Below are 11,470 nucleotides of genomic sequence, written 5' to 3'. Positions count from 1 at the left end.
TGCCATAGTGACTAACAATATTATTCATATTGGGAGGGAGAAGGCCTCGAAATGTGTCCTATAACAGAAAGTGAATCAAAATCATGTACACGGACGATACAAACCTTTATAATCTGTCGTAATTACATATTTTCATAGACACAATACATGCACTGTCCTTGTCGATAAACATATGCATTAAAAAACTAATTTGCTTCTATTTTATACTGTATTATTTAATTAGGCGTGACAGTATAACGCAAATTTTGAAGTAATTTTATCATTTAGAACCTTTAAATTAATTCTATCTTTAAAAAAAACTACACTGGGGAAAAAAGAAACTTCAATAAGTTAATGTGTGAATAACTGGATGAAATGCCAAAGTCATGTTTATCTCAATTTGAATATATTTTTTCTTTCTTTCTTAAAATAAAAGACGTTTGAAAGGAACATGTTTTTGTGTTTTTTTTTTGCCCATTTTATGTACGAAAATGCTTGTTTTTCTTTATTTCAAGAAAAGCAAGGCATTTTATAGTTGTTCCATCTGCAAATATTTATTTAACATATTAAAACAATACTCCAATCAAGAAAAATATTAGGCCAACTTAATTCAAGCCCTTATACACTTATTTTTACACTTTAAATACAACTGCAAATATAATTAAAGCCGCGGTAGCGTCGATGATGGCTCTTGCCACCCGCGCGACCGCCTTCCTGCGCGACCGTTGTTGTTGTTGTTGTTGTTGTTTTATGGCGGTTGGCATCCGAGTGTTGCATTACCGCCAGACTGGTATGCAAGCGTTGCATTACCGCCAGACTTTATTCTTTATACATCATTCTTCAGAAACACAGGAGCTCAAAGCCCACGTTTTGATCGCAATTACCCCGACACTGCATTCTCTTAGACTTTATTCTTTAGACTTTGTTTTTTGACTTTATTCTTTAGACTTTATTCTTTAGACTTTATACTTTAGACTTTATTCTTTAGACTTTATACTTTATTATTTCAACTGTGTTGTTTCGACTTTATTATTTACAACAACAACAACAACAACAACGGACTACGACAGTCTGAGGACTACGAAAAGTCTGAGGAATAAAGTCTGGCGGTAATGCAACAATTGGATGCCAACCGCCATAAACAACAACAACAACAACAACAACAACAACAACATTTACAACAGAAGAACTTTTAGGACTACGACAAAGTCTAAGGAATAAAGTCTGGCGGTAATGCAACACTCGGATGCCAACCGCCATAAAACAACAACAACAACAACATTTAGACTTTATTCTTTAAACCCGCTCCTTCCTGTATTTCCGTCACCTAGCATAAGAGACCCACCGCTAACGCTGATGCTGTTGCTAACGCTGATGCTAACGCTGATGCTAACGCTGATGCTAACGCTAATGCTAAGACCACGGCGCGAGAGGAAATGTTCCATCAAAATAAAAGAGGAAGGGGAAGTGAAACATTCATTGCGCCCCTGCTGGCGCGTGAAAAACACACGATATCTGTAATGCACTTTTTTCATGGCGTCTCGAGTAGAATATAATCCATGAGTTTCAAACAAATCAGACAATGTTGAGTTTTTCACACAATGGGTAGGGGGCGCTATAGAGTAAATTTGTTACATGGGTATTAATCATTTCCAATCAGACCATAAAACACATTAGTGAGTGAAATATGAGCTCCGCAGATCAATTCCATTAGGCGTGACTTGGAAATTAAGCGTGTTACGCGGAGACCGTAAAGAATGTCAACATTCTTTTGAATATTTATTAAATTTCAATGTCTTTAGATGCAAAAAGTGTTGTTTTGAGCTCGATCGGACAAAAAACCTAGGACAAGTATAATTTTGAAAAAAAAAAAAGTAAAACATGATTCGACATGGCTGACTTCCTCTTTATCATAGAGCGATGCTGCCAGGTGTGTTTTACTCCTCAAAGGTCAGAGGTCAAAGGTAGCTCTATCACTGTCCCAAGTCTCATGTGCCTAGGCCAAAGATTAAGCGTTTCATGTTTTTTCTTTTTTGAACTAGTCGGCTCTGTTGCGACGGGCGTTCTCGCAACCTGCATTTTATTGGAGTTCGGGCCGAGCCGATTGCGTCTATGACCCCATGTGTGACCTATGACCCCATGTGTGACCTATGACCCCCAAAATGCCTGAGTTGTGGCAAAATGACCATGAATAATGAGAAGAAACCAGGCAATAACAGAGACTCATCGCATTCCACAGAGAGCCAATTATGTGTCAGGCTTGAAAAGGTGGAAATTATGTACTGTTATTCCACACAACATCATCAAATCAAGCAATCACGGGCAGGATATGTAAGTTGACAATGTTGAAAGGCCGTGAGCTTGTCGGCCGCTGACATTCTCATCCATCAAGAGACTCAAAAATAAACGAGCCGTATATGCATAGCCAGATTAGTAATTTAATATTTGACATAATGCTGTTTACATAGTGCAAATCTTTGTGTCGCGCTTCGATTTCAAACAGAATATATGCTACTGGAAAAAGTGGGTTAAAGTTCAAAATTGAGGAGGTTTTTTTTTTTTTAAACGCTTTTTCTGTCTTTTTTTTTTTTTTTTTTATTGTGTGTGTGTGTGTGTGTGTGTGTGTGGGGCCCCTTTTCTCGCGAGAGCCCACGCCGCTCTCTGCGCACTAACGAGAGGCACGTCACGCGTCTAGACACACGGGAGAGTCAGTAAGTAACGCGCAGGGTTACAACCGGGTTACAATTCTGCGCGTCACAAAACGAAAAAAGAAAAAAGAAAAAAAGAAAAAGAAGGAAAGCTCCCGCGGGCCAAAGTACACAATCCGTGCGCCGCGAGTTGCGCAGCGCGTCCGTAACTTGTAGAGCGAGTTCACGGAGGGCAACGGACACGCACGCATTCGGGACGGAGGAGCAAAAACCGGGGGGAGAGAGAGAGAGAGAGAGAGAGAGAGAGAGAGAGAGAGAGAGAGAGAGAGAGAGAAGGGGAAAGGAAAAAGAAAAACGCAGGAGCGACTTTGAAAAGTTGGTGCGCGGCTCGGACCCGGCGCGCGCGCGGAGGGGACCCACTGGCACAGGATGAGCACGAGCCCCGCGTAGACGACACATGTGAGTGCGCCCGAGCTCCGGAGACACATGACCGGGCCCCCGCGGTTGGGTAGGCGTTTTCCTCTCTGCCGCGCGAGGGCTTTTCTTACTTACTCCTGCCAAAAGTGACGACGCGATTAAAGATGGCCTTTCGCATGAGCCTGTCCGCTTTGGGAGACAACTCTTTATTGCTGAACGAGGCGGATCGCGCGGACACGACGGACACCTGCGCGCGCCGTTGCACCGAGGAGCTCAGCAAAGCCGTGTCCGTGTCTCTCGGCTTGGACCCCGTGTCCTCCCCGCCTCTGAACAACAACAACAGCGGCGGCAGCAGCAGCCGCGGCGAAAACGGCAGCGGAGCCGACCGCGCGGCGGCGGCGTGCGGAGCCGCGTTCTCGTACTTCGACCCGAGAGCGGCGAGCGGCACCGCCGTGGAGCCCTACGGCATGAACCGGCACGTCGCCGGACTGCTCCGCGGGGACAGCGCTCCGGGAGAGGACGAGTTTGAGGAAGTTTGCCACGGCATGCTGCAGGTGAGCTGCATGGACCTGCTGCAGGCGGGCGACGGGGACTGCGCGCACAGCTTTACGCGCCGCCCGGTCATCGCCAGATACGTGGGTCGGGACTCTAACTTGTTCATGAACGAGCTCCCCGCCGCCCCGCATCCGTCGGACGGGATGCCACATCTGAAACCGTACGCCGCCTCCGCCACCGCCGCGAACCCCGGGCTGTACAGAGACACGATGAGCGTCGCGTGGTGCGCCGGCGAGCGCGTCCACTGCGAGGGAGCGGAGACGGCGGAGCGGGCGGCGGCGGCAGGACAGCACGGCCGCGTGTGTAAATACTGTAACTGTGTGCGCGGAGCGAGGCAGGAGTGCCGCTGCGTGTGGTACGGCGGCGGCACCGGGGGCGAGCAGCAGCAGCCCGGTAAAGACGGCATGGTCGCGGAGTACGGCGGCCACGCGGAAAGTTACCAAAGTGCGGTCGCGCAGGGGCACGCGGGTTTCACCAGCATCAAAATCGAACCGACGGCGTGGATGGAGTGCACGGACCGCGGCTTCAGGTAAAGAGAGAAAACGAAGCAATGTTGATTTTGGAAAGACGAGTGTGTCCTAATTGATCTGCACGCCAGAGCTGCGCGTGATTGGCACTTGGGCAGCTCGGGGAAGGGAGTGTCTGTCAGCGAGTGCGTTGTCTCCTCTCACCTGTCCTGTCTTGCCTGTCTCTGTCCTCAAACACACACGTCCCATTATACAACATTTACTGTTTCTTTTCACGCAGCACAGATCTGACTCATTCTCACCCCAAATATCTGGCTGATGTTGCGTGTACACTTTTCATTCCACTGCTTTGTTTTCCCCCAGTTTTCAATACGCACCAAATATAACATTTTTGTCATGTTGTCAGTGCGATTTTATTTCATTCAATTCCAATCCCAGCATTATTAACACTACACAGACCGTTAACGCGCACGCGCTCTACAGGGCCCCGCGCGCTCTGGATTTGGCCTTGGCGAAAGCTTGTCAGACAGAATCAAAGTTCAGCCTTTGCTTCACTTTGCGAAAGGGGCCGTACTTTCGGTGCCGTTGCTGCCTCACGGTTGGAGGTAACTTTGCAGCGGCCCGTAAACCGGAGATAGATCACCTGCTGCAGTCGGGGATGTTCTTGATTCCCTTAAAAAGGCCTGGGGCGCGCGCGTGTGTGTTCCTCCGGTACAATACAGGCAGGGGCTATATTTAACAGGTTAACAATTAAAACGCCAACTGCGCAACTGTGAGCCTCACGAGCCACGATTTGCATTTGGATGTGGCAAAAAGTTCTGTGTCCCATCTTTTGTGCAAACCTCCCTTGTATCCAGGCATGACAATGAGGCGTGTGGATCAGAATAAAGAGCACACACTCATTCATTCATTTATTTATTATTAGGAAAATCTCTCTCTTTTTCAGCTTTTCTCGATAGTTGAATTCCTTGACCTGTTGACCTCTTCTGTTTTTTTTTTTAAATTTATTAGTGTTTTGTTTATTTTTAGTGAGGAAATGTATTAATAAATGAATAATAACAGAAGCACAGGGGTCATTTTCATATTCGTAGTCTCATGATGTTATGGAAATATTGTCAAATTAGATTTCAACTCGGGCAGCAGACTTAAAGAAAGGACGATTTACGTGTCACGTTTCTCTTCACAAACATTAACTTTCACCTCCTGCAAGCATTTGTTTCATAGTACACTTTTTTGACAGTACGTGTGGTTATATAACTTAATTCTGCTTTCAGGCGACATGTACAAGTTGTCATCTTGCTTAAGGCGGGATTATACCTCTCTTGTTGTTAAAGTCTTTGTGTTAGACAGTTGACACTTGTAATATAATTTAGAAAGCTATAAATGTGCATGCAGCTGAAGCAAAACGAGTATTATACCACCACATTTTCAATAAAAATAATAATAATAATGGTACTAAGGGTGCACATACAAATATTTAAATAAGTTTCATGCTTTTAAAAAAAAAATCAACAGTGAAAAACAGATTTAACAAAACTATTAAAAAAACATATAATAATTCTAAAGAACAAAGACCAAAAAAGATACAAAAAACATGAAAAATCAAACAAAACACGACCAGAGAAAGAAAAATCGACATAAATGAGAAGATATCCCACAAATCAATCAAAACTACGTTGTAATCAATCAAAAACACGTTGCCCACAGTCTGTCAGATATAACAATGTTCAAAAGAAATGTCCCATCACCCCCTGTCCTTAGATCCTCCTTTTCGGCGAGGAAAAAGTAACAAACCCTTTGGGAGAAAGTAGAAACCTTGAAAGAGCGATCCGACTCCCACGGACGGACAGGACTGACTCGCTTCCATTTGCGCAGTTCATCCAGGCAGACGAGGAGCAGTTCATCTAGAGTAGAGAGCGCTCCTCCAGGCTCTTGAGTCATTAGAAAGTATTGCTCTTTATGTTCACAGTTTAACGCAAAATATCCAGTTGAACATTACTTGCCATTGCTTTGGTCGATTGCAATTACTGGTAACAAACACAGGATGGTTGAGTTCTTTTACACACTTAAACACACAAACTATTATTATTTTCTTTGTTTGAATCGCAAATTCCTCCTGTATAACGCCAAAGAGGATACATTACTTACTCCTTTACTGTCTCGTATCCATTATTTTTAAGTACCCTGTCTGCTGATGGTTTATTTTGGACCCGTAAACCATATAAACATAGATCTGGATTTAAGTTGATGAATGATATACTGCCGTGTATTGATAGCGGCTAAAGTATTAGTGCTCAGGTTACATACAAGTCGTTGAAATCATTGTGGGTATTTTCTGTTTGGTTGTTGCTAGTTTGAGATGCAGTCATAATCTTGGAATAGCAGTTTAATTTGTTGAAGACAACAGATTTCATCTCACAGAAGGATGATCAGCAGCAAGCATCTTAAGTAATCAGATGTAGAAGACAGTGTTTGATTCACAAAGTCTCTGAGAGGAGCCTGCAATGTCTGTTTCTTGTTTATTTGCAATTAGGAATGCGACAGAAATGAAGACGATGAGCAATCATGTTGAAACTATAAGCACAATAATCCCAGGAACAATGGTTTTAATGTACAGTAACGTTTAAAGTAGAGCTGCAGTGATTCATTGACTAATTGTGACTAGTTGACTGTAAAAAATTGAAAAATCTGAACTATACAAACTCTAAAACACACACAAAAGATATTTTGTAACTAAGATCGTGGCATTAGAAAATCTAAACGTCAAAAAGAATAAGAAATTTCAGATTTTTTTTTAATCAATAATACACTTCATTTGTAAATATTCTCTATCTAGAAGCCTTCAGTCACCGTATTTCAACTTGTATTTGGGTAAAAATATATTTTTTTAAAATGTAAACCTCAATGTACAATAGAAGTTATCGTTTGACTAGTCGAACTGGTTAAAAGGCCTGAACAACAACAAATACATGACAAAATTAAATAGTAATTAAAGCCGGCGATGATGGCTCACGCCTCCCGCGCGACCGCCTTCCCGCCCGTCCATGTTTTCTGCTGCGTTTTGCGTCATACCAAACGACGCTCAGTAATTCACCGTTGATGACTGCGTAGTTTGCGATTCAAATAGTAGTTTGTCCTGACAAATTGCAAGATCGTGCTGAACGCAGACCTGAGCAGGGAGAAAGAGAGAGAGCCTCTGTGACCCGTGACTTTTCATTGATGTTCAGGGGTCAAAAATACCCGAGTTGTGGCAGAAAGAATAAAGTCTGAAGAATAAAGTTGAAAGAATAAAGCCTAAAGAATTAAATAATAAAGGCTAATGTTTTAAAGAATAAAGTCGAAAGAATTAAGTCTATTGAATAAAGTCTAATGCTAATGCTAAGACCGCAGCACGAGAGGAAATGTCCCATCAAAATAAAAGAGGAAGTGGCCCCTGCTGGCCAACAGTGAAAAATACACACTATCTGTAATGCACTTTTTTTCATGGCGTCTCGAGGAGAATATAATCCATGAGTTTCAAACAAATCAGACAATGTTGAGTTTTTCACACAATGGGTAGGGGGCGCTATAGAGTAAATTTGTTACATGGGTATTAAAGGCGGTATGGACGATTTTTGGGCGATTTGAGAACGCAGGTGGAAGTGCGCATGCGCACTCCCCCGTGCGGACTGATACAACACACAAGTGTGTTTGTTTATTAGCGCAACGGAGCGCAACGCATCGCTCGTCTCCCGTAGATTTCTGTCCACTTCTGCGTCAGCTCGAACTGTCTTTCTCCGTCTTCATTTTGCCCCGTACACTGAGGGAACTATATTATGATAGATCCATGCGCTTAGGCACGCGGAAACGTGAGCATGAACCGCACGCGGCTGTAGGTGAGCCATAGGTGCGTTTTATGATTGATACGTGGCAGGACAAATTATTTATCCATGCCACGAGGAAATATGATAAAAAATTTGCTGAAAAAAATCGTCCATACCACCTTTAATTATGTACAATCAGACCATAAAAACACATTAGTGAGTGAAATATGAGCTCCGTAGAGCAATTCCATTAGGCATATTTATTAAATTTCAATGTCTCTAAATGCAAAAAGTGTTGTTTTGAGCTCGAAACCTAGGACAAGTACGATTTTGAAAAAAAAATAAGTCAAAAATGGCGGCGCCACTTAATTCAACATGGCTGACTTCCTGTTTATCATACAGCGATGCTGCCAGGTGTGTTTTACTCGTCAAAGGTCAGAGGTCAAAGGTAGCTCTATCACTGTTCCAAGTGTCATGTGCCTAGGCCAAAGATGAAGCGTTTCATGTTTTTTTCTTTTTTGAACTAGTCGGCACTGTTGCAACGGGCGTTCTCGCAACCTCTGTCTATGTCCCCATGTGGGGCCTTTCATCGATGTTCAGGGGGTCAAAAATGCCTGAGTTGTGGCAAAATTACCATGAATAATAATAATAAGAAACCAGACAAGAACAAAGACTCATCGCATTTCATTCCATGGAATGGCTCGAGCCAATTAGCCACACAAGTTACTCACTCAACCCTCCACAGCTCAAATCTGATGGTATTACCAAAAACGAACAAAGACCTCCCAACTATTGCAAAGAAAGTGCGCACGTGATAAAGGTTGTGCCCCAAAATGTATCCTCATTATCCTCCCACTGCGAACGTATTTACCACAACTGACCCAAAATTCTCCGGAAATGACAAGAACAAGAGGTGCGATAATGTAATGACAAAACAACAACTGCAAACAACAACGAAACCTGGATGTCTGAAGAATTGATACCTCTCCTTACAATGCTAACTTTTCTTGAAAAGCTTGTCTTGTGAAAGGCGTTATAATAATTATATCCTTGACCAAATCGATATATTTTCCTCCTTCCTCATTGTGGGTTGAAAAAACAGCTTAGTAGTTCATGGATGAATGAGTTTCCTCATTCTGAGTTTCTGAGGTTCCATAGCCCCGCCCATAAGATCTGCCTCTCAATATCGGTGATCCAATCAAAAGACGTGCACGTGATGCACCTGCTGCTGGCTCCTGTGTAACAGCAGCAGACGTACAAGAGCCAACTCTGAAGCTGATTGGTTGACACATCATTTTCATTTCCATTCACTTTTAGCTACAAGCACCAGCTCTGTTGAGGTCTGAAGGCCTCGGCAGACTTTAGATCCCTGGCAACACATGATGGCTGAATATGATTGGATAAAAGATCAAAAATAATGACCAGCCCTCCAAATCTCAACCTGGGGCAGAAGCAGTGCAACAAGAGGGAAGCCATGAAATGAAGAGTATAACTCTGGGGAATAATTTAATAAATATTTGTTGGAAAATATATATATATCTTTTAAAATTATATTCTGATTATGTTTAGGCCAGCAGAGAAGGCATTGCTTGTCCTGACGGCCCACCACTGAAAAAGATATATATTATGTTATTCAGAGTTATTCAGACAACTATAGCATAAAGAACATGCTAACAAGTTTACCAAAGTATCAGTATTACCCCAAGTCACTTCTAAACAACTCCACAAACTCCGGAGGTAGAGGAAGTGTCCATTCTTTCTCCTGCGTCACTTGGAACCTAGAGCGCCCTATTGCGGTTGTCAATATCACATATAAGTCGCTCCGGAGTATAAGTCGCACCACGGCCCAAACTATGAAAAATAATTTGAAGGAAGTATCGATACTGAAAAAAATCACACTATTGGACACATTTGGACCTTTCCTGAATTGTTTTAGAGCTTTTGTCCTTATAGTTTAAAGATCGCATTTGAATGCCGCCAACACTAGTTTAGACCTACTATGCACTACAAATTCCCTGAAATAAGTATGATTTTTGTATTAGTCTAGCACAGGGATGTCCCAATATCAGAGGTTAGTGTTAGGACTATTGTGAGGAGACAAACATCACGATTTAAGGATTATTCCCGATTATTATTATTATTATAGACCAGAGGCGGAGCCAGACATTCTAAACATCCGGGGCTTAGCCCAAAAAGAAAGGGAGAGGTTCATTTGGGCCAATATTATGTGGTTTTAGTGCAGTTACACATAGTAACCCTCCAAAGGCAAAGACAGACCATGGCCTTTTTGACTTCTGAGAGAGCTCCTTCCTCCACAAAACATTGAACAGAACAGCAGAGATGGTGGCATTTAGTTACATTTACTTTTTCAAGAAATTGTACATCTTGGTGTTCTGATTTAAAACAATCAGTGACAAAACAAATATGAAAAAAAAAACATACCCCCGACAGGGCTCGATCTCACGACCCTGAAGTCCACAGCCTCATGCTATATTGGCTGAACTAGTCAGACCTATGCAAATGACTGACTGTTTTTGAACTGATCGTTTTAGATTTAGTCTGATTTGAGTAGAAAGTAAAAGTCAGTCTTACCTTTAGCAGACACCTGCCTCAGTGAGCTGTTTGTCCTGTAGTTTCTCTGCTTTAGCTTTGTAGATGAATAAAACCCCTCCTTTGAGCCACTGCTACACCGACAACCACAACGAATGATGAACGATCATGTGCTGTTGTTGTTTACTCTACGTTAGATAAACTTTGTTTTTTAGCGCATGTTCTGAATGTCTCTCTTTTCCAGTTGATCTGCTCTTATCTATGCCCCTCACTTTTTGCAAAACCTCTTATTATGTAGAAAAGGCCTTTTTGTCAGCTCCATGGTCAGATCACATGACGTGCTGCTGTAAACACAGCGCACTTTCTACGCTCCCGCCCACTTTCTACATGCAGCCAATCATACATCAGTTCAACAAAAATAACCATTGAAACGGGTAAAGAGAACAAGCACCCAATCAGAGATGAAGCTGTTGAGGTCTTTGGCGCGCTGTGTCTTGGGCACTGGTACCAGACAGGAGGTCTTTCAGACCTGTGGTACCACCCTCAGCTTCAGGCTCATGTTGAAGACATGCTCCATAACTCCACACAGTTCATCTGAGCAGGACTTAAGGAGCCTGGGGCTGATGCCGTCAGGTCCTGCTGCCTTCCTCACTTTAATCCTCTTCAGCTCTCTCCTCACCTGTGCTGCTGTGACAGTCAGTGGTTGGCAGGGGGACTGTGTGCTGGGGGGATGGGTGAGTCCAGGTGAAGTAGCGAGCTGATGGTCCGGGGCAGAGAAGTGAAGAGGAACAGATGCAGGGCATTGTCCAGCTGTGGAAGAGGGAGCATGCAGCTGAGCAGTCCCTCAGAGCCTCCTCGCTCTCAGCAGACCACATCCTCACCTCACGGGACACCACAGGCTTCCTGCGCACGATGGGTTCATACACAGGCCTCAGATGTACAAGGTTGAAGAATAAGCCTTCTTGGTGTTGGCAAAAAACAAGTCCAATGTTCTATTGTCTCTGGTGGGGCAGGTAACATACTGGGTGTATGTTGGTAGAACAGAAGAGGG

At 43.3% G+C, this 11,470-nt stretch overlaps 1 protein-coding gene across 1 annotated transcript in view; it reads left to right on the top strand.

Moving 5' to 3' along the window:
- The first annotated feature begins 2,729 nt into the window (after nucleotides 1-2,729).
- The window catches only part of LOC140354676 (progesterone receptor-like), a 60,813-nt gene continuing 52,072 nt past the window's right edge, over nucleotides 2,730-11,470 (top strand). The window contains exon 1 of the mRNA XM_072439849.1: nucleotides 2,730-4,128. Coding sequence (XP_072295950.1) covers nucleotides 3,209-4,128 — 920 coding nt within the window. The 5' untranslated portion in view covers nucleotides 2,730-3,208. The remainder of the gene's footprint in view (nucleotides 4,129-11,470) is intronic.

Source organism: Eucyclogobius newberryi, unplaced genomic scaffold (genome assembly GCF_026437365.1).
Source record: "Eucyclogobius newberryi isolate DKJ021-1_F unplaced genomic scaffold, fEucNew1.0.hap1 SCAF_11, whole genome shotgun sequence".
NCBI lineage: Eukaryota > Metazoa > Chordata > Actinopteri > Gobiiformes > Gobiidae > Eucyclogobius > Eucyclogobius newberryi.
Note: the sequence above shows the minus strand (reverse complement) of the source record. Positions and strands in the feature narration are given on the sequence as shown.